Genomic DNA, 23003 nt, shown 5'->3' on the forward strand with positions numbered 1-23003 from the left:
TAAAATCCCATCAATTTAAAAATAATCTCATGATAATTTTTGAAAGCTTTTTTGCTAGTGTAGATGGCTAAGTAAATCTGTGTCAACAACAGGTGGTGATATTGTGGATATTAATAAACTCAAGTTCTTTGGTCTTGTCTTCTGACTTTTGAAATCAGGTCTCTGACTTTTTCAAAATTATTTAAGGGATAATGCCACATCTCTACAAGGTGGGACTGTGAATCTGAACTTGCCATGGTAAACTATAAATAGAGTTTTTAAAATAATAGCAGGGTATAGTAATAACTTTCATATGTATTAATTTCAGGCACATTTCCTGATGCCCAGCTTCCTTCTAAGAGGATCATTGGCCCTAAAAATTATGAGTTCTTAAAGTCTAAAAGAGAAGAATTTCAGGAATATCTGCAGGTATGGCACCAACTTAATTTAAAACATCCTCTAGTTTAGTTTTTGCTTTGCCTCACAAACACCTGTCAGTGTGGATTTCTAGAATTCTTTTATTAAAAAAATTTTTTCCCATGTAGAAATGAATTACTGTTAAGAGTGTGCTTTTTTAAAAAAGATGGATAGCCAGTGAAATACCAGTTATTTTCTTAGAGGAAATAAGTCTTGTATTGGGCTTATTTTAAAACTTTAGGTGTGGGAAGTCAAAGAGTGAGAGAGAGAAAGAGAGTGAGAGAGAGGAAGAAAGAAAAGTTTGATGTAAAAGATTAAATGCATTCTAAGAATACGGGGTTGTTTTTGTTATTTTTTTCTTAGTTTTTGTTTGATTTTTGTCCTTAGCACTTTCTGAACTCTGGAATTTTCCCCTCCTATTTTTACTTCTCAACTTTTTTGTTGTTGTTGCAATCATAGGTGTTTTTTAGTTACTTGGAATCTTCTGACTCTCTACCATTCACCACTTGGAATTGAATTCCGTTTTTTTCAGTGTGTACATTGTGTTGTATAAACAATGTAATTGATATTCCAGTATTGGTACCGTCTGCTTTAAAGTTACTTACTTGAGACTTGGCTAAAATTAAAGACCATTTTTCTTTAATCAAGTAATTAAGACCAAAGAATGGATGATTTTGTTTTATTAAAAAAAAATGTCCTTTATTTGGACATGCAATTTTGTAATTTTAATTGTTAATTAAGTTAAATTTGGATGCCTTTTAGTAACCATAATAAGTACTTTTTGTAAAGGAGTATTTACATTTTAATTTCTGTATTTGAACCAATGAATACTTCAATCCAGAAAGTATTTTTTATTTAATTTTTTGGTGGTAGGAAAATTAAAATATGAAATGTACATTGACTACAGTAAGGATATGTGAACACAGCATGTGCTAGTGTTAACCTGTTTCTTTGTTGATATCATTAGCCTGTTGTTTGAACCGACTAATTCTTTCTAAGAAAAAGAGAACCTCTTTCTAGAAGAAATACTTTCCAGTAATGTGGAGTTAAATGTTGTAGTACTGGTATTTCATTTATATGGATTTCTGCTCAGAGTTTTGTAACTGTTTCTTAGTTACAGAACTGAATATTAGGTAAGACTGGGTTAAATTTGGCTTTAAAACATCAATTTTATCTTGTAAGAAAATAGTGTTGCAAGAAGATCAGACAACAGAGTCCAAGTTATGTCATATTTCCACATTTAGTTCTTTGCAAAACCCTTTATACCAGCTTTCTTTAATTATCAAGAAAGATGTATGATATTGTAGTACTTGTCATAGTTGAGAAACTGAGAAATAATATTAGCTAATGTTTAATCTTCCTTCCTGTGTGTCAGGTACTGAGCTAAAATGCTTTATCTAACAGTGCTAGAAGTAGGTAGTGTTATCTTCATTCTACACATGAGGAAACTGACTCTTGGGCAATATAGGAGCTTCTCCAGGGACACCTACTGAGCAGAAGGAAGAGCAGAATTCAAACCCTTTCATGTTTGACTGTAAGGGTCTTACCTGCTATGTGATAATCTTTCCATAAATGTATCTTATTATTCTGAATATAAAACAGCTTTTGAAGATTTAAAATTGTTCTTAGTTAAAAAAATCATTTTAATGTAGTTTTCGTGACTCTTCTAGATTTTTGAAACTGTTTCCCTCCCCACCCCCCCTTTTTTTCTGTTTTTGTTCATCAAGAAACTTCTGCAACATCCAGAATTGAGTAACAGTCAACTTCTGGCAGATTTTCTTTCTCCCAATGGTGGGGAAACACAGTTTCTTGATAAGATACTACCAGACGTAAATCTTGGTAAGTCAATTTAGAGAATCATATAGAACAAGATAAACTGAAAAGATAAGAAGCAGCATTTTCAGGTTAATTTAGAAAAGTAATTTATATAGTGCAGCCATGTATCAAGCTCTGAAGGACTTCTTATATACTGTTAATGGGAATATAAATTGGAAAACCACTTGTAACATTTTTAAATGGAGTATAGTCTATAAAAATACTGAATGATTGTGTTGTACATTTGAAAGTAATATAATATTATAAATCAGTGAAAAATAATTGTAAATATCATAAAGTCAGTTAAAAGAAAAAGGAAAACCATTTGGAAAACCAGTTTGGTATAAGATCAAATGATCTTATAGCAGTTCCTCTCTGAGATACATACTCGAGAGAATCTTGTATTTATATTTAAGAATGTTCTTAGCAGCATTGTTTATGGTATTGGGTTGGCCAAAACTGGAAATAATACAAATGTTTATCAGCAGTAGAGTAGACAGATAAATTATAGTAGCTTCACAAAATGGATACTTAGAGCAATGAATACCTATAACATTGTAGCTGCTTGGAATGGTGTGGGTAAAAGCAAAGACACAAAACAATGTGTACAGCATGATTCCTTTATAAAGTTTAATCCAGACTAAGCAATAAAATAAGCTGGAAAAATTTGGATAAAAGTGTTAAAGATCATAATGGAAGAAAAGCAATATTTCTAAATATATTCTGTATAGTGTCATTTTTAAGTATGTGCTGTGCTTTGTCATTTAGTCATGTCCGACTCTCCTTGCAGCTCTTTGAACTATAGCCCGCTAGGCTCCTCTGGTCATGGGATTTTTCAGGCAAGAATACTACAGTGGATTGCCGTTTTCTCCTCCAGGGGATCTTCCTGATGGAGGGATCAAATCCACATTTCCTGTGTCTCCTGCATTGGAGGCAGATTCTTTACCTACTGAGCCATTGGGGAAGCCCCATTTTAAGAGAGTTTGTGCGTGTGTTTCTATATATACACACACGTATAAATATATAACCTAATGAATAAATTGGCTTTCATCTAGATCTCTCCAAATTAGTACATATAATTCAGGCAGAATATTTAGTGTGTGTCTTACTGAGGGAAGATGCAAGAATATTTTGTATTTCGTTATATATGATGGTTGTTGTTGTTTAATCCCTATGTTGTGTCCGACTCTTTTGCTGCCCCATGGACTGTAGTCCACTAGGCTTCTCTGTCCATGAAATTCTCCAGGCAAGAATACTGGAGTGGGTTGCCATTTCCTTCTTCAGGGGACCTTCCCAACCCAGAAATTGAACCCGCTTCTCCTGCAGTGGTAGGTGGATTCTTTACCCGTGAGCCACCAGGGAAGCCATATATAATGTTTAAGAGATATAATTGGGTAGACCTGTTTACTGACTCAGTTTGAATGAAGGAGAAGAAATGATCAAATATGAGCCAGATTTCTGTTTATATAACTGAATAAATGCTGTTTATTGCTGAGGTATGGAATAAATTTACAGTAGTTCTAAACTTGGGCTTCCCTAGTGGCTTGGACAGTAAGGAATCCATCAGCAGTTGGGGAGACCTGGGTTCTATTCCTGGGTTGGGAAGATCCCCTGGAGGAGGGTATAGCAACCTACTCTAGTGTTCTTGCTTGGAGAATCCCCATGGACAGAGTAGCCTGGCAGGCTACAGTACATGGGGTCGCGGAGTCGGACACAACTGAGCGACTAAGCACAGCACAGAACAGTTCTAAACTTACTGAGTTTATAGAATCCAGTTGAAGTTTTATAAAGTAGTAGAGGCAGCAGAAAGCATGAATAGAGATTTGGATGTTGTTTGAAATCAGATTGAGTAAAAATTTTGGCTCAGGAAGAGCATGTAGAAGAGAGAAGCACAGTATGAAACACCGTAATTTAAAGAACTTTGGAAATTCTGAGGCGAGGGAGTAATTTCTGGGGGTACCAAAGGAGAAATACCCTGGCAAGGGGGTTGGAGGTTTTCATATTATAAAACAGTCTCTGTTTTAGTTTTCATTAGTATGCCTTTTGTTATTGTCATTAGAGTCTACTTTTTTCCCAAACTGTACTGAAAGAAATTTAAGTTATATTAATCAGCTTTGATGGATTTTGACAGTCATTTGTAAATGCTTGAGAAAAATCACATTTGATATTTTATAATAAAGGAACCTGGAGATAAGATCAAAACAATATTCTGGCAAACTGGATTAGAATATATATATTAATCTAAAAGCAAGAACACAGACTATTCAAATAGCCAATTTAAATGTCGTAGCAGTGTTTAGAAATTTTTTTCCTTTTGACTAAATGCAAAAATTAGATACATTTATATATTTACCATTGCTTAATGTCTTTGCAAAAATTAGATATCTTTATATATTCACCATTGCTTAATATCTTTTGAAAATATTTCTTGTGGACAATTACGTATATACACAAAAGTAGAGAAATTTGTATAATGAACTCTTCACCCTGTTAGAAGTTACTACACTTGGCTTGTTCCAGTCCTTTGAAAGATTGTCGCTGAGCCATGAAAGACGCCTCAATTCTTGGCCTCCAAAGTAGAAGAATTCAGTCTGGGGCCAGTGATGAGGCTTGATCACTCAGAGCTTTTATGAAATAAAGTATTATTAAAGTATAAAAGAGATAAAGATTCTGACATAGACATCAGAGGGGAACAGAAGGAGTGCCCCCTGCTAGTCTTTAGCCAGATGATATAAGCTACTAGCAATTTGCTAATTAGAGAAAGGAAATGTCTCAAAACTCAGAGAATGGCACCAGACTCCTTACCCACAACATGCATTTTGAGATAACACTGGCACAAGGTGAGTTGTCCTGAGCTGTAAAATGATTGACGTGAGTCTTGAAGAAAGGCCCGGTTCCAAGCCAGTACAGTCTCATTAACATAGCTTAAGAGAACATTTGCATGAGTAAAGCATTCTGGTTTGTCAAGTGGGTTCTGAGTCTTAGGGGAACCCACTTGAAGACAGAGTCTAGGGTAAATACATAGTTCATTAACATAGCTTAAGACAAACATTTCCTTAAGAAAAACCACATTGGTTAGCTCAGGGTTTGAGAAGAGTTAAGTTTCAGGTGGAAGCCAGGTATTGTTCCATGGCAGCACAGAATTTTAAAAGAAACCTCTTTTTAAATGTGTATAGAGAAGGGGAAAAAAATCTAACACTTGTTTGTTTTCTCCTGCTGCTTTAGAGAGAGATAAAAAATGTCTGATCCTTCAGCCTATTACCTCTGGTTGGAGACTCCTGGCCTTCCTGCCTGTTACCCTCTCATTCCCCCCTTTTGTTTTAGGAGAATTGTGTTGCCTAGGGAAAGGGGCGTTGTTCTTGTTCTGTAACTGCTTCCTACCTGATAAGGGGCGTCATCCCTAAATTAGTGAGGCAACATACTCTCCTAACCCTCATATTGAGGGTCTCTGATCCAGGGGCCCCATGTTGGAGGAAGCTGCCACAGTGGCAGGAGTTTGAGCAACCATTTGTAACTTAAGAGCCTTCATGCGACTAGAAACAAATCCAGCTACGCAGTTATAGATGCAGGGAGCAAACAGAAAAAAAACAGAACTATCAGAATTATTGCAATTAGGATAGTTTTCCACCATGGGGAACTAGTTAAAATCTCCCAAAGCGAGGCAATTGAGGTTTCAGGAGTATCCATAGCCTGAATCGTCTTGTTCATGTGTTTAGTAAAGAGAGTAACGTTAATGCTTATATCAGGTATATATGCACAGCACTGGCTATGAATAATGGCACAAGTTCCTCCTTGTGCAGCTGTTACAGTATCTAAGGCCAATCTGTTTTGTTAAACCACCTTTCTAATTTGTATTTGTTCGGCATTAAGAGCTGAAATAGCTTTTTGAGAATCTTGTAAAGCCTGTTGAGTAAAGTTAGTCAGGGCATCCACTCATAGCATAACATCTGTAGTTCCCAGAGAGGGAACAAATACTGCAGCCAAATAATCATACAGGGAAAGCAGACCTTGCCCAGCGAGTTCTAAGGTGTGGCAAATTGGCAGGTTTCTTTGGAAGCTCTGAAAATAGGAAGCTGTGAGTAAAAGCTAGACCTAGGGTGCATCTCCCTGTCCAGCCAGGGGGAAGCCACGCCCATAGGTAAGGGCCATATATCCAGTAGGTCCCGTTTGGAGCAAGGCAGTGTGACTGAGATATCCAGTCCCAATCAGTGCCTGGCCAGGCAAAGGGAGGACCTGAACTGGGCTTGGAAAACATGGGAATGATTACATTGCATATTTCCTGAGGCAAAAATCCCAATTGTTTTCAATGATTATAATTAAATTGTTGGCTAACTTCTGGGGATGACTCTGTTGGTTCCCAGCATATGGGAGTGCTAGATATTAGACGTCCCTTTTCAAGAGTTGGTCATATAACCTCATCCCATATTTGATAAACATCAGGTAAAAAGCCACGGATCTAGACCCATTTACCTTCTTGTGTAGCAAAATAGTCATTAAACCAAGACAGTATATAATCAAAATTAAAAGTCACATTATGTCCATAGTTAAAGTACAAAGTGTTGCACCAGTCCATTTTAGGATTGTTAGATGTCATCAGATTAAGAAGAGGCATCACATATGATTGTTGTTGTTGAAGGTATGCGCAGACTTGGAGAAAGTCCTTTCCTTGAAGTGGAGATGCCACCACGGGAAGCCTTCCACTGATGAAGAGGGGAGCGCTCCACAGACCCAGCAGTTAGACTGATTGTGGAATGAAGCATAGGAGTGAGCTCAGGACAGGAAGGCATTGTCTTGAGGATCAGATGGCAGACTCAGGATTTTTGGAGTCAGCAGAAGCAAGCTCACATATATTATCAGGCCCATCTGAAAAGTACAAAGTCAGAGCATAGAAAATAAAAACATAAAATGACATCACTTAGTTCTGGTCAGGGTGCCACCTCTTAACTTGAGTGCAATATACCCATGAATCAATTCCTGGCACTTTGACAGCTGTGGGAGAACAAAGAATAACCTGGTAAGGGCCTTCCCAGAGGGGCTTAAGGGATTGGCCCCCAGATCACAATGTTTTTATCAGGACCTCAGTTCCTGGCTCAGATAGAGGCGTACTTGACTCAGAGGCTGGGTCAGGAGTCACTTTCTGGAGTTCCATTAATGTCTGTTGAAAAGCTGAGAGCCGAGTTACATAATTAGTTAATTCCAAGGCTTTAGGAAGACTTTTCCATTGAGCATTTTCAGGAACTATTAATCGTCCATCCTCGGACTGTAATCATCCTTTATCAGTAATCTTAGCTCCGCTTTTCTCACATTTTCCTAACTCTTCCTCAGTATCTTGTGGTTTTTCCTGTCCCACAGGACCTGTCCAGATCAAAGGCGTCTGCATTGAAGGGTTTCATTAAGCTCTGCCTTTTTGGCTTGACAGTCAGCTGATTACCCTAGGCTGCTTTACTCCCTTCCCTGCTGTGCCCTTTGCCATGCATAAAGGCTACTTCTTTTGGACAGTATATAGCAGTAAAAAGTCTCTCAATCTCCCTGAAATGCTTAATAGGTCCTCCTGTTGCCATTTTAAATTGTCTTTCTTTCCATATTGCAGCATAAGCATGTAAAGTCAAATAAGCATACTTAGAAGGCAGTGGCACCCCACTCCAGTACTCTTGCCTGGAAAGTCCCATGGACGGAGGAGCCTGGTGGGCTGCAGTCCAAGGGGTGTCTGGGACTTGGACGCGACTGAGCGACTTCACTTTCACTTTTCACTTTCATGCATTGGAGGAGGAAATGGCAACCCACTCCAGTGTTCTTGCCTGGAAAATCCCAGGGATGGGGGAGCCTGGTGGGCTGCCGTCTCTGGGGTCGCACAGAGTCGGACACGACTGAAGCGACTTAGCAGCAGCAGCAGCAGAATTAGTGTAGATATTTACTCGCTGCCCTTTGCTTAACTCTAGAACTTGGGTCAGAGCCACAAGCTCCACTAGCTGAGCACTCATTCCCTGGGGGAGAGGTTTCGCTTCTAAAATCTCTTCAGTCATCACCATGGCGTAACCTGCTTTACGCTTCCCATCCCAAATAAAAGAGCTGCCATCTAAATATTTCCATGTCAGGATTAATGAGGTATCCACCAGATCTTCCAGAGCTGCATTGTTTTAAGTTAGAAATTGGGAAAAATCGTGATCAGGTGTTTCATTTTCCTTTTTAGGAAGGAAAGTGGCAAGACTTAAATTTCCACAAACTTTAAGCTTAGTTATTGGTCCTTCTAACAACGACTGATATTTAAGAAAGCCTACTGTCTGTCATCCAAGTATTAACCTTAGAGTTTAAGAATACACTCCTATAGACTGCTGATGAGGCCTTTGGGATTGGATCAAAACTCCCAAGGCCATACTTTTTCTTTCAGGGACAAACAAATTAAATTCTAACCCTGTGGGCAAGCTCAAAGCAGGAGCTTGCAGGAGAGAAGTCTGAAGAGCCGTAAAAGCCTTTGAGTATCCGGAGACCAAACCAGTTTGTCAGTTTGAGCCTGCTGAGTTTCAATTATAAGTTTATATAAAGGCTGGGCAAATTCCCTATGACACAGAATCCAAATGCAGCAGTAGCCTGTCATTCCTAAAAATCCTCTCAGTAGTCTCAAAGTCATAGGTAGTTCAGTTCAGTTAAGTCGCTCAGCCATGTCTGACTCATTGTGATACCGTGAACTGCAGAACGCCAGGCTTCCCTGTCCATCACCAACTCTCAGAGTCTACCCAAACCCATGTCCATTGAGTTGGTGATGCCATCGAACCATCTCATCTTCTGTTGTCCCCTTCTCCTCCTGCCCTCAATCTTTCCTAGCATCAGGGTCTTTTCCAGTGAGTCAGCTCTTTGCATCAGGTGGCCAAAGTACTGGAGTTTCAGCTTCAACATCAGTCCTTCCAGTGAACACCCAGGACTGATCTCCTTTAGAATGGACTGATTGGATCTCCTTGCAGTCCAAGGGACTCTCAAGAGTCTTCTCCAACACCACAGTTCAAAAGCATCAATTCTTCGGCGCTCAGCTTTCTTCACAGTCCAACTCTCACATCCATACATGAATACTGGAAAAACCATAGCCTTGACTAGACGGACATTTGTTGGCAAAGTAATGTCTCTGGTTTTTAATATGCTGTTTAGGTTGGTCATAACTTTCCTTCCAAGGAGCAAGCGTCTTTTAATTTCATGGCTGCAATCACCATCTGCAGTGATTTTGGAGCCCAGAAAAATAAAGTCAGCCATTGTTTCCACTGTCTCCCCATCTATTTGCCATGAAGTGATGGGACCAGATGCCATGATCTTACTTTTCTGAATGTTGAGCTTTAAGCCAACTTTCTCACTCTCTTCTTTCACTTTCATCAAGAGACTCTTTAGTTCTTCTTTACTTTCTGCCATAAGGGTGGTGTCATCTGCATATCTGAGGTTATTGATACTTCTCTCAGCAGTCTTGATTCCAGCTTGTGTTTCATCCAGCCAAGCGTTTCTCATGATGTACTCTGCCTAGAAGTTAAATAAGCAGGGTGACAATATACAGCCTTGATGTACTCCTTTTCCTATTTGGAACCAGTCTGTTGTTCCATGTCCACTTCTAACAGTTGCTTCCTGACCTGCATACGGATTTCTCAAGAGGCAGATCAGGTGGTCTGGTATTCCCAGCTCTTTCAGAATTTTCCATAGCTTGTGGTGATCCACACAGTCACAGGCTTTGGCATAGTCAATAAAGCAGAAGTAGGTGTTTTTCTGGAATTCTCTTGCTTTTTCGATGATCCAGCGGATGTTGGCAATTTGATCTCTGGTTCCTCTGCCTTTTCTAAAACCAGCTAGAACATCTAGAAGTTCACGGTTCATGTATTGCTGAAGCCTGGCTTGGAGAATTTTGAGCATTACTTTACTAGTGTGTGAGATGAGTGCAATTGTGCAGTAGTTTGAGCATTCTTTGGCATTGCCTTTCTTTGGGATTGGAATGAGAACTGACCTTTTCCAGTCCTGTGGCCACTGCTGAGTTTTCCAAATTTGCTGGCATATTGAGTGCAGCACTTTCACGGCATCATCTTTTAGGATTTGAAATAGCTCAACTGGAATTCCATCACCTCCACTAGCTTTGTTGGCAGTGATGCTTTCTAAGGCCCACTTGCCTTCACATTCCAGAATGTCTGGCTCTAGGTAAGTGATTACATCATCATGATTATCTGGGTCGTGAATATCTGGGACATAGGTAGAGGATGATTTAATATAGGTTTAACTCAGAAAGCAAACTTCAAATCAATGACTGAAAAATATTTGGCTTGTTCAGGAATTTCAGACAATAGAGTATAAGGATTAGGCACCATGGGGTGTAAAGGAACTACAGCCTCACGTATTATTTGTAAATCTTGAACTAGTCTCATTTATCATTTAATTTCTTTATACCCAAAGTAGGAGTGTTTCATGGACTGTTACAGGGAATTAATAGCCCCTGCTTCTTTAAATTCTCATTGATGGGTTTTAACCCTTCCTTAACCTCAGGTTTCAGTGGATACTGCTTTTTATGTGGAAATAAATGCGGGTCTTTGAGCTTGACAACTGCTGGAATAGCGATTTGTGCTCAACCCACAGATTTTCCATCAGCCCATACTCTAGGATTTACATTTTGTTTAATTAATGGGAGAGAAAGGGAGGGCTGCATATTCATGAAAACAGAGGCATGGACCTTGCTCAGTATATCACTCCCCGAAAGGGGTGAGGGAGACTCTGGCACAGCCAGAAACTCATGTGAAAATAGCACAGAGTTCCAGTTGCAGCTTAGAGGCCGACTGAGATAATAACGTTAGGCTCATCCAGACAGTCCTGTTATGGAAGCAGACTGGGGAGAAAGTGGGCCAGGGCTTCAGTAAGTTGCCCCAGTGTCCAAAAGGAAATTGACAGATTGCCGCCCCCCCCCCCCCCCCGCCCCCCACAGTTATTAATATCCAGAGTTCCTCAGGTACAATTAGGGCAGGAGCTTGTGTGGGGACCCCCGGGCACCTTCAGTCCTGATTGTCTTGAGAGTCCGACCCCTGAAACCTATGCTTCTAAGGGCAGTCTCTCCTCCATTGTGGTCCCTTGTAGACCAGACTTGGAGCCAGGGGAAGCTTAGATGCCTGAGGGCAATCCTGCTTGAGTTGCCCCTCCTTTCCACAGTAATAGCAAGCCTATCCCTTTTCACCTGGGCCCCTCTGGGCATTTTTCTCAGGCTGTTTAAGAATAAGGTTAGGGTTCGGACAGCCATTAAAAGGGCTTCCACCAGTTCCTTTGTCTTTCTCTGCCTTTGTTTTCCTCATATTCCTTGCCATAATAGACTGAGGCAGTTGCAACAGATTATCTAAAGACTGATTTGGTCTATACGCCTAATTTAATAGCTTACAGTGGGTGTCTGGAGCCAATTGAGTGAGAAATCTATCTTTTAAGATAGATTCTTCCTTCTTCACTTTTGGGATCAATCTCAGTGAATCTGTGAAGGGCTTCCCTTAATCTATCTAGGAATTTACCAGGAGCTTCCTTCTCTTCCTGTTCTGTGTTTGCCAGTTTGGGATAGTTTAAAGTCTTAGCACATGCTTGCCTGAGTCCTTCAAGAATACATCTGACAAATAACTCTGATCCCATCTTCCTTTAGCCATGTTATAGTCCTAACCTGGTTCTATAGTTAGGACCGCCTGATTCCTAGTGGGGAGCTCGGTTATCTCATGCTCCCTCTTCCCTACTGATTCATTACAAAGCCATTCATCTCCATAGACAACCGCTTTCCCCAAAACTCAAAGTTTTGAGTCGGGAGTTAGTGTTTGTCCCAGAATATACATCACGTCCTTCCAAGTAAGGTCGTAAAGCAGAGTAACAGCCTTAAAAGCTCTAATATAAATTTCTGGGTCCTCTAAATAATCTCCCAGATCCTCCGTGATTCTTTGTATTTCTTGATAAGGGCTTATTAACTCTTATAGCCTGATTATTATCATGAAGCACCTCGTGGGTGCTTCATGAAGAGGCAACAGCTTATGTGGCTGTTCCTCGGCCTCTCTGTGCAAATGATCCCAGGGATAGATTGGAGGAACCTGTTGTTTTTTTTTTTTTAAATCTCTTTTTTTCGTGTCCTCCATCTCATCCTGTATTTCACCCTTAGTTTTTGCTGTCTGCGCTTCTCTTATTTCGATTGTCTGAGTTTCTGTTGAAACCAGAGTAGTCTAAGTTTGTACTGAGACTTGGGTTGTTTGGATCTCTACTTGGGCAGTTTGAATCTCAGTTTCGGTTTTTACTGAGACCGAGGCAACTTGAATTTCAGTTTCAGCTTCTGCCAAGACCAAGGCAACCCTTCTGGGCAGGGGTTCCCTGACTTTCAATTTGGTCAGTTTGGCGCCCCGGGAACGGGGGCAAAGTAGGAGGACAGGAGGGAGGTGAAGGTTTCATATCCAAATTTATACCCTTAGGACATAAGTCTGGCATGTCTTGCAGAGAGAAAAATGGTAACACATGTGCTACTTCTACCCATTTCCCTTGTTTTCTACAGAACTGTTGTAGCCACACGTTCCGGGAAACAAACTCACTCAGAAGGACAATGCAGATAGTGAAGTGGAGTGTTATTACCCAAGGCAGAGTCTCCACTTAGCCAAGGACCCCAACCAGTTTTTATGAAAACCTTATATACCCTAAGTGTATGTGCTCAAACCCACCTCTCCAAATTCTCTGAAACTAGTCTGAACAAAGGAAAAGAAAGATCCAGTCAAATTTAATCCGTGATTCATATGCCTTGAACCCATGATTCGTATGCCTTAAGCCTAGGTAGTTAACAGTGGACAATTATCAGTAGGCCTGTGGTCATACCCCAGTAAGCATAATAGAATTTATGATTCTATTTGGTTACACAAATAATTAGGATATTCTTTTAGGCGGTGGAGAGTCTAGGTATGAGCCCTGGGGCTCTTCCATCTCAGGGGCGGGGTCTGGTTTTCCAGTTGGTATGTTGTTTCCATAGATACTGGGCATATAGCTCAAAATCCACAGTCGGGCCCAAGGTGGAGTCCTGCTTTTGAGGTGGAGCCTGTTCTGTCTGTTTCCTCCTTCAGAACCAGTCTAATTGTAAAACAGTATCATAATTAAGAGACCCTCCAGCCTACCACCATTCACCATCCTCCAGTAGATACTGTGGCCATGCAGTTTGACATTGGAAGATCAGGCATGTCTTCTTTAAGCTCTCGGGATCAAATCTATCCCAGTTTTTCAGGGCACACTTCAAAGGAGTGAGGCTGGAATTGTTAGCTCCCATCTGTAAGAGAGGAAAAAAGTGACTGGCGCCATCTTTCTACTGGAGGCATCCCTCCCTGCTCTAGATGGAGGTGTAGACAGACCTTACACCGAAGCTTTCCTTCCCTGGTCAGATTTAGTCTGTCCCTTACTAACGCGGGTGCCGTAGTTGTCCTTCCCGGTTCTCCCACTGAGGCAGGGTGGAGATGTACCAGAGTAGACCTGATGGCATCCCAGACTAGTGTCCAGTTCCTCACCATTAAAACGTTGCTTGCCTCTGATGCCACCTGGGGTGCAATCAGAGTAACCTTCTGAAAGCCTCCCAAGTTAAGACCACTGAGGAAAACATTTGTCTCTTGAGTGCCTGTGCACGATCCTGAGTATATTCCTGACCACAGTAAGACCAGTACAAACATAAAACCAAGGTGTTCCTTCCTAGCGTCACTGCACCGAGTATAAGCGATAGCAAAAGAGATGGTGAAGGTCTGGCCAGTGAGGAAAAAGTGGTTTTTGTCCTCGAGTTATTAGAGCCAGTCCTTTCAGTTCATTCCCACAGATTCCACAGAAACAGTATCTAAGGAGTTGGGACAAAAGCCACTGGAGAGCCTCCTCTGGTCCACTAAGAGCTAGCGTTACCAAAGGAAGAAGCCCACTGTGGTTCCTCTCTCAGTAACCTTTAACCTGAGAGATGCTCTTGGAACGAGAGCTCCATCTAGCTTCCAAACTTTCAACTCCTAGTGACGCTAGGTGCTCCCTGACTACCAATCTAAGTTTGGGACCTAAGTAACAGTATACATAGATCACAAGTCCCTTGAAAGTCTGTGATCTGTTAGATTAGGTTCAGTTCAGTTCAGTTTAGTCACTCAGTCGTGTCCGACTCTTTGCAACTTCATGAATCGAAGCACGCCAGGCCTCCCTGTCCATCACCAGCTCCCGGAGTTCACTCAAACTCAAGTCCATTGACTCAGTGATGCCATCCAGCCATCTTATCCTCTGTCGTCCCCTTCTCCTGCCCCCAATCCCTCCCAGCATCAGGGTCTTTTTCAGTGAGTCAGCTCTTTGCATGAGGTGGCCAAAGTACTGGAGTTTCAGCTTTAGCATCATTCCTTCCAAAGAGCACCCAGGACTGATCTCCTTTAGAATGGACTGGTTGGATCGCCTTGCAGTGCAAGGGACTCTCAAGAGTCTTCTCCAACACCACAGTTCGAAAGCATTAATTCTTCAGCACTCAGCTTTCTTCACAGTCCAACTCTCACATCCATACATGACCACAGGAAAAACCATAGCCTTGACTAGATGGACCTTTGTTGGCAAAGTAATGTCTCTGCTTTTCAATATGCTGTCTAAGTTGGTCATAACTTTCCTTCGAAGGAGTAAGTGAAGTCACTCAGTTGTGTCCGAGTCTTTGCGACCCCATGGACTATAGCCCACCAGGCTCCTCCGTCCATGGGTTTCTCTGGGCAAGAATACTGGAGTCGGTTGCCATTTCCTTCTCCAAGGAGTAAGCGTCTTTTAATTTCATGGCTGCAGTCACCATCTGCAGTGATTTTGGAGCCCCCAAAAATAAAGTCTGACACTGTTTCCACTGTTTCCCCATCTATTTCCCATGAAGTGATCGGACCAGATGCCATGATCTTAGTTTTCTGAACGTTGAGCTTTAAGCCAACTTTTTCCACTCTCCTCTTTCACTTTCATCAAGAGGCTTTTTAGTTCCTCTTCACTTTCTGCCATAAGGGTGGTGTCATCTGCATATCTGAGGTTATTGATATTTCTCCCGGCAATCTTGATTCCAGCTTGTGCTTCTTCCAGCCCAGCATTTCTCATGATGTACTCTGCATATAAGTTAAATAAGCAGGGTGACAATATACAGCCTTGACGTACTCCTTTTCCTGTTTGGAACCAGTCTGTCGTTCCATGTCCACTTCTAACTGTTGCTTCCTGACCTGCATATAGGTTTCTCAAGAGGCAGGTCAGGTGGTTTGGTATTCCCATCTCTTTCAGAATTTTCCACAGTTTATTGTGATCCACATAGTCAAAGGCTTTGGCATAGTCAATAAAGCAGAAATAGATGTTTTATCTGGAACTCTTTTGCTTTTTCGATGATCCAGCGGATGTTGGCAATTTGATCTCTGGTTCCTCTGCCTTTTCTAAATCCAGCTTGAACATCTGGAAGTTCATAGTTCACATACTGCTGAAGCCTGGCTTGGAGAATTTTGAGCATTACTTTACTAGCGTGGGAGTGCAGTTGCGCGGTAGTTTGAGCATTCTTTGGCATTGCCTTTCTTTGGGATTGGAAAGAAAACTGACCTTTTCTACTCCTGTGGCCACTGCTGAGTTTTCCAAATTTGCTGGCATATTGAGTGCAGCACTTTCACAGCATCATCTTTTAGGATTTGAAATAGCTCAACTGGAATTTCATCACCTCCACTAGCTTTGTTCGTAGTGATGCTTTCTTGGGCCCACTTGACTTCCCATTCCAGGATGTCTGGCTCTAGGTGAGTGAGCAGTTCTAATTCCCAAGAAGTTATGAAATAGTCAAAGAGACTGAAAAGTTTGAGAAAAGAGAGTTCGGTCCACATCCTTCGTCCATCTCTGGCTGCTCCCCTTGCAGGGAGGTTGGATGTCTCTTGGCATTGGCAGGTCAGTATAAACCCCCGACAAGGCTCCCCTTCTTGGGGCTGCCTTCAGTCATTACGAGGCACCTCGAAACAGCAGAAACAGAACCTCGAAACAGGGCTCCTCGTTTGCTTCATGCAGGGCATGTCATTCATTCACACAAGCACACCATAGAGTCAGTAAAGTTCAGCAGAAAACGAGTTTGCTAGGGGAACAAAGAACCAGAGCTCCAAGCGTCCTTACCTTGTCTTGAAGAATCCTGGACGAGCCCTCAAGATGAAAGGTTATCACTGAGCCATGAAAGACACTGGGATTCTTGGCCTCCGGAAGAGAGGAATTCAATTTGGGGCCAGTGATGAGAGCTTTCGTGTAATTAAGTATAAAAGAGATAAAGATTCTGACATAGACATCAGAGGGGGACAGAAAGAGTGCCCCCTGCTAGTCTTTAGCCAGATGATATAAGCTACTAGCAATTTGCTAATTAGAGAAAGGAAATGTCTCAAAACTCAGAGAATGGCACCAGACCCCTTACCCACAACATGCATTTTGAGATAACACTGGCACAAGGTGAGTTGTCCTGAGCTGTAAAATGATTGACATGAGTCTTGAAGAAAGGCCCGGTTCCAAGCCAGTACAGTCTCATTAACATAGCTTAAGAGAACATTTGCACGAGTAAAGCATACTGGTTTGTCAAGTGGATTCTGAGTCTTAGGGGGACCCACTTGAAGACAGAGTCTAGGGTAAATACATAGTTCATTAACATAGCTTAAGACAAACATTTCCTTAAGAAAAACCACATTGGTTAGCTCAAAGTTTGAGAAGAGTTAAGGTGGAACCATGTATCATCATGGCAGCACAGAATTTTAAAAGAAACCTCTTTTTAAATGTGTATAGAGAAGGGGGGAAAAAAATCTAAGATTTGTTTGTTTTCTCCTGCTGCTTTAGAGAGAGAAAAAATGTCAAACACTTGCAGCCTGTTTCCTGTGTTTGGAGATCCCTGGCCTTGCTGTCTGTTACCATCTCACCTTCCCCTGCCTCCCACCCCACTGAATTATTTTGAAGTATCCCAAGTGCTGTATCTGAAAACAATTAAGAATACTGTGTTTATTATAAATTTTTGTGAAGTGTTTTTTACTTGGCTTTTGGTATTTAAAATTACCTAGTGAAGTATTCATATAAGCAGTTATGAGATATATTTTACCTTCTTAAAATTAATATTTTTAATTGCAGGGAAAATTATAAAATCTGTTCCTGGAAAACTAATGAAAGAGGTAAATATGGGCATTCTATAAAATGATAGTTATAAGCATATTTAAATATTAGTAAATTTTAATTGGCTATGTGATACTGAAAATCATAATCTTGATTTTTTTATTTTTATACCATGGTTTCCACAGAAAGGTCAACATTTGGAACCTTTCATCATGAATTTCATTAATTCTTGTGAATCTCCAAAGCCTAAACCGAGTAAACCAGAACTGACCATTCTCAGCCCTACCTCAGAGAATAATAAGAAGGTACTATGCATAGTCGCAGAGAGCCATTAAGTTTGAAATTGTCCTACTTACAACTTTTCCATAGAGAATTCTTTGTTAGTGAAGTGGAGGGGACTGTATGCCTTTGTATGGAAATCAATTGTAAAGGATAAGGAGGGTATTGTAGGTAATTGCTTGGTTCTTTGCTTTAATGGGTAAATGTTTCTTAAGAATCTGTATTTGTCAGCTCCTACCGTTTCTCTTTTGGGGAAATTTTAAAGTGGTTTTCTTAGGTTGTAAATCACCAACTTCCAGGAATTAGGGAATTAATTTCTATAATGTATTTATGGTATTATATAATTTTAATGACATAAAATATTTCATCCTTTCATTAAACATGCACTTTATTATGTGCCTGCTATTGGGTGCTAGGCACTGGGAATATAAAAATAAATTCTGAGGACTTCCCTGGCAGTCCAGTGCTTAAGACTTCGTGCTTTTTTTTGGTTTGTTTTTTCAGTTTTTAATTGGAGGATTGTGTTGGTTTCTACCAAATATCAACATGAATCAGCCATAGGTATACATATGTTCCCCCTCATCCTGAACCTCCCTTCCACCTTCCTTCCCATCTCACCTCTCTAGGTTATCACAAAGCACCTGATCTGAGCTCCCTGCATCAGACAGCAAATTTCCACTTGCTGTCTAATTAGACAGCCATGGTTTTAATGCGGGGGATCTAGGATCCCACAGTTGTGTGGCATGGCCAAAGAAAAAAGGAAAAACAGATAAATTTCCTGTCTGCAAGAAGCTCAGTTTAGTGCCAGAGTAGTACCCAGTATGGGGGATTCTGTGAGCTCAAAGAATAGCACCCTCTTCCTCAAGAGAACTTCTTTGGTTTATTACTGTAAAGGGTATCTTTAATTTTTTTCACTTTATATGTTTATTGCTAATAAACAGAAGTACAGTTGATTGTTGTGTATTGATTTTCAGTTCACAAGTCTTGCTAGACTTGTGTTAATTTTAGAGGTATATCTGTTAATTCTTTTAGATTTATGTATTCAAATGATGGCAGTTATGTTTCATTCATGACTAGGACCTGCTATACAAAGGAAGGGAGTGATTGCAGTGTTTCACCATTAAATAATACAGTGTAGTTCTTTTTGTAGATATCCTTTATGAAGTTTAGGAAAGTTACCTCCATGTTTGTGGGTACACTTAGCCTATAGTTTTTCTTTCTTATTGTATCCTCGTCAGGTTTTGGTATTAAAGTTATGTTAATTTTTCTTTATTTGCTGGTAGAGTGTTAGTTATTTAAATAGTGATAACTTGTTAATAGTCATCTGCTGCTGCTGCTGCTGAGGCGCTTCAGTCGTGTCCGACTCTGTGTGACCCCATAGACGGCAGCCCACCAGGCTCCACCGTCCCTGGAATTCTCCAGGCAAGAACACTGAAGTGGGTTGCCATTTCCTTCTCCAATGCATGAAAAGTGAAAAGTGAAAGTGAAGTCGCTCAGTCGTGTCCAACTCTATGTGACCCCATGGACTGCAGCCTTCCCATCCATGGGACTCTCCAGGCAAGAGTACTGGAGTGGGGTGCCAAGGCCTCAAGTTTTGTTTGTGGGAGTTTTTTTTTTTTAACCAATATAATTTCCTTAATGATTATAATATTCTTCAGATGTATTATTTCATGAGTCAGATTTTGATAGGTTGTACTTTTTAATAAATTCTCCATCTTAGCTATGTTTGAAAAATTTTGGCCTTATGTTGTCAATAATATCCTCTTTTCATTTTCCTCTGACATCTGTGGTTGTGTCCCCTTTTATTCCTGGCATTGTCTTCTTTTCCTTCCCTTTCCTTTTTGCTTTTTTGACCCATCATACCAAAAACTGTCCATTTTATCATTTTGTTTACCTTTTCTGACAGTTTTTTTTAGTTCCTTAGTATCTGCTCTTTGATTATTATTAATGATAGATCTTTTGGCATACTTTTGGTAGAGTAGGTAGGGCTAAGATTTAGTTGCATTTTATTATTTTGCTATGAGTAATTCTTCATATTTTTTTTCATATACATTAGGTCTTTGATTATTTTGTCCAAATAAACTTAGCTTAAATCTTAACGTTCATCTGTAAGCATCCCTTAATTAAACAGTGATTTATAACCTTTAAATCACGTTGGGATTAAAATCAGCTATTCCTAATGGTTTTTTGTTTTTTTTTATTATTTTATTTATTTATTTTCGGTTGTACTGGGCCTTCATTGCTGCGTGGGCTTTCTCTAGCTGTGGAGAGTGGAGGCTGCTCTCTCTAGATGTGGTGCTTGGGGTTCTCGTTGCTGTGCCTTCTCTCTCGTTGCAGAACGTGGGCTCTAGCGCGCCCCAGCGTCTAGAGCACTGCACGTCATTGTGGCACGCATGCTCAGTAGTACAGCTCATGGGCTCTAGAGCCTGGACTCAGTAGTTGTGGTGCACGGGCTTAATTACCTGGTAGCATGTGGAATCTTTCCAGATGAGGGATCCAACCCAACCCAGGGATTGACAGGCAGATTCTTAACCACTGGACCACCAGGGAAGTCCTGGTGCTAATGGTTTTATGCATCTTTTTATGTTCATTTACTTCTTTTGATATAAAAAATTGAAGGGATTCTTTGTATGGATGATGAATTATCTGTTGCATCCAAAATGAAGGTAGATTTTTATTTAATATTTTGGCCCCCCAAAATATTGTATTTTTTAATTGAATTTTGGGTATAAATGTGGCATTTAGGGGGCAAATCTAACCACTCCGGTATTATGGTTTCTTTCCTTTAATATTCTGCTTTGATTGGACAAAGTTTAAATGCCTTGCTCTGTAATTACTTTATCCTTAGTAATTATTATTAGCCTGTGTAATAAACTTTTTTTATTATTTCAACTTTTACTTTAGCTTTTTAATGATCTGTATAAGAATAATGCAAACCGTGCTGAGAATACAGAAAGAAGGCAAAATCAGAATTATTTTATGGAAATGATGACTGTAGAAGGAGTCTATGATTACCTGATGTATGTAGGTAAGATATCTGTGGTTACTGTTAAAACCCGTGTTATATTTCTTCTGTGATGCGAATTAATGCTCTTGTGTATTGCTCCATTATATATTTTTTTAATTGAAGGCACTTTTTAAATTAAGAATTCAATATATAGACTATAATTGGTCTTGAACATATTAAAGTTATTAGTGTTTAAAAATAAAGTATTGACCATTTATATTTTTTGTATTGGAAAATGTTCAGGTATCTATTTACCTTAATGAAATGTTCTGTGTGATCCTTCTCAGGACAGGTGGTTTTCCAAGTTCCTGACTGGCTTCATCATCTCTTAATGGGAACTCGAATCCTCTTCAAAAACACCCTGGAAATGTATACTGATTACTATCTTCATTGTAAACTAGAGCAGCTCTTTCAGGAGCACCGTCTGGTTTCACTTATAACACTTCTCAGAGGTTTGTATTTCCTCATGTGTTTGTTTCATGTTTGAATACTCAGTTTTTATTTAAGTTTAATTAGATCTCAAAGAGTGAGAAGCCTGGCCTTTCTTTGCTTTTATTAGTATTGCTACCATGAGGAAATACTTTGTATATAATAGGTGAAAATTCCTGCAAATGTTTCTTTTTTTTTAAATTTTTTAATTTTTTATAGATTCTTTTTTTAAGATTTATTTTATTCATTTATTTATGGCTGCTTAATAAGTGGAAACGGCAACCCACTCCAGTGGGGTCAACTACACAATCCATGGGGTCGCAAAGAGTCGAACACAACTGAGCACTTAGGGCTGCTCTGGGTCTTCGTTGCTGCACTCGGGCTCTCTCTAGTTGCAGCGAGTGTGGGCTACTTCCTAGCGGTGGTGAGCTAGCTTCTCATTGCAGTGGTTTCTCTCGTTGCGGAGCACAGGCTCTAGAGCACAGGCTCAGTAGTTGTGACTCTCAGGTTTAGTTGTCCCTCAGCATATGGGATCTTCCCAAACCAGGGACTGAACTGTCCCCTACATTGGCAGGTGGCTTCTTTACTACTGAGCTACCAGGGAAGCCCTAATTTTTTATTTTTAATTGGAGGATAATTGCTTTACAATGTTGTGTTGGTTTCTGCCATATATCAACATGAATCAGCTATATGTATACACATGTCCCCTCTCTCTTGAACCCAGCAAATATTTTTTTGTCTCTTTTTAGATGCTGTATTTTGTGAAAACACTGAACCTCGCTCTCTTCAAGATAAGCAAAAACGAGCAAAGCAGACTTTTGAAGGAATGATGAACTACATTCCAGGTATAATATTTAAAAAGTAGTTTAATATAGATTAGTACTCTGGTGGTCACAATGTATAGTAATTATTGAGGCAATTTTTACTGTGAGTTTTTATTTTAGAAGTAGTTATAAGAACCAGTTAAAATTAACTCATTCATTAAATGGAATTTGGTTTTTATGTTAGCACTAAGAACTTTTAGATAAGGCTGTTTCTACTCACACAATAGTTGGATTCTTACAGTAACTTAGAATCAAACTCATGGTAGTGGTATGTCTGTGGAACAGCTGGAGTCCTGCTGTTCACTTCACCACGAGGAGAGCTACATTAGTGTGTGTGAGTTAGAGGTCAGAATTCATTTATTCATCCAGAGCTTAATGAACACCTTCCATGTGCCAGGCACTTAGCACAGTGCAGGAGATATAAAAATTGTACTTGGGTAGCTCAGTGGCAACCCACCCCAGTGTTCTTGCCTGGAGAATCCCAGGGACGGCGGAGCCTGGTGGGCTGCCGTCTGTAGGGTCGCACAGAGTTGGACACAACTGAAGCGGCGTAGCAGCAGCAGCAGCAGCTCAATCTGGCAGGAAAGATAGACACACAGACAAGATGTACCTGTGATAATAGAGGCTTATTTAGGTTATGCAGTATCTCAAAGGAGGAGGGTGAATCCCTCTCATAAAGGAGGTAGGCTTGAGTGAATGGTTAGTAACCTCTTACTGAGATGCGAATATAAGGAAAAAACATCAAGGGGTCAAAGCAGATGATACTTAATTTAGGTTTGAATGTGACAAGCCTAACTATACATGATTCAGGAGGCATTGTCTCGTAATCAATTAAATATCCAGGTTTTAGAATTGGAGAAGCGATGACGTAAGATGAGATCTGGGAGTCAGGTGTGAGTGGGTAATGCCCAGCAAGGAAATATAGAGTAAAAATTGAAGATGTCTTAGAGAATTCTCATCATTGAAAAATGAGTCTCGGAATGGTCCTGTTTAATTTTGAAGACAATTTCTGTCCCCAGTCTGAATGTAAACGTGAATCACAGCTATTTTTGAATGAATCTTCTGTAGGTATATAATGAAGTCATTTCTTCCTTCTTTTGTAATGTAATATAGTGACCTTCTATATTGTAATATAGCATTCATGGTCTTAACTGTCTTAGTTTTAATATTTATAA

General features: G+C 40.1%; 1 protein-coding gene across 6 annotated transcripts in view; it reads left to right on the plus strand.

Annotated features, from left to right (window-relative positions):
* SNX14 (sorting nexin 14) overlaps positions 1-23003 on the plus strand; it is an 84249-nt gene that overhangs the window by 56430 nt on the left and 4816 nt on the right. For 5 of the 6 annotated variants that reach the window (XM_061427891.1, XM_061427894.1, XM_061427892.1 and 2 more), the window contains 7 exons: positions 308-408; positions 2124-2235; positions 17308-17348; positions 17475-17594; positions 20473-20596; positions 20863-21027; positions 21754-21849. In XM_061427891.1, coding sequence (XP_061283875.1) covers positions 308-408; positions 2124-2235; positions 17308-17348; positions 17475-17594; positions 20473-20596; positions 20863-21027; positions 21754-21849 — 759 coding nt within the window. Of the gene's footprint in view, positions 1-307; positions 409-2123; positions 2236-17307; positions 17349-17474; positions 17595-20472; positions 20597-20862; positions 21028-21753; positions 21850-23003 lie in introns of those variants that run through there. The other variant, XM_061427896.1, reaches the window with a different exon arrangement.

The sequence above is a fragment of the Bos javanicus genome, chromosome 9 (assembly GCF_032452875.1).
Source record: "Bos javanicus breed banteng chromosome 9, ARS-OSU_banteng_1.0, whole genome shotgun sequence".
In the NCBI taxonomy this organism is placed as follows: domain Eukaryota; kingdom Metazoa; phylum Chordata; class Mammalia; order Artiodactyla; family Bovidae; genus Bos; species Bos javanicus.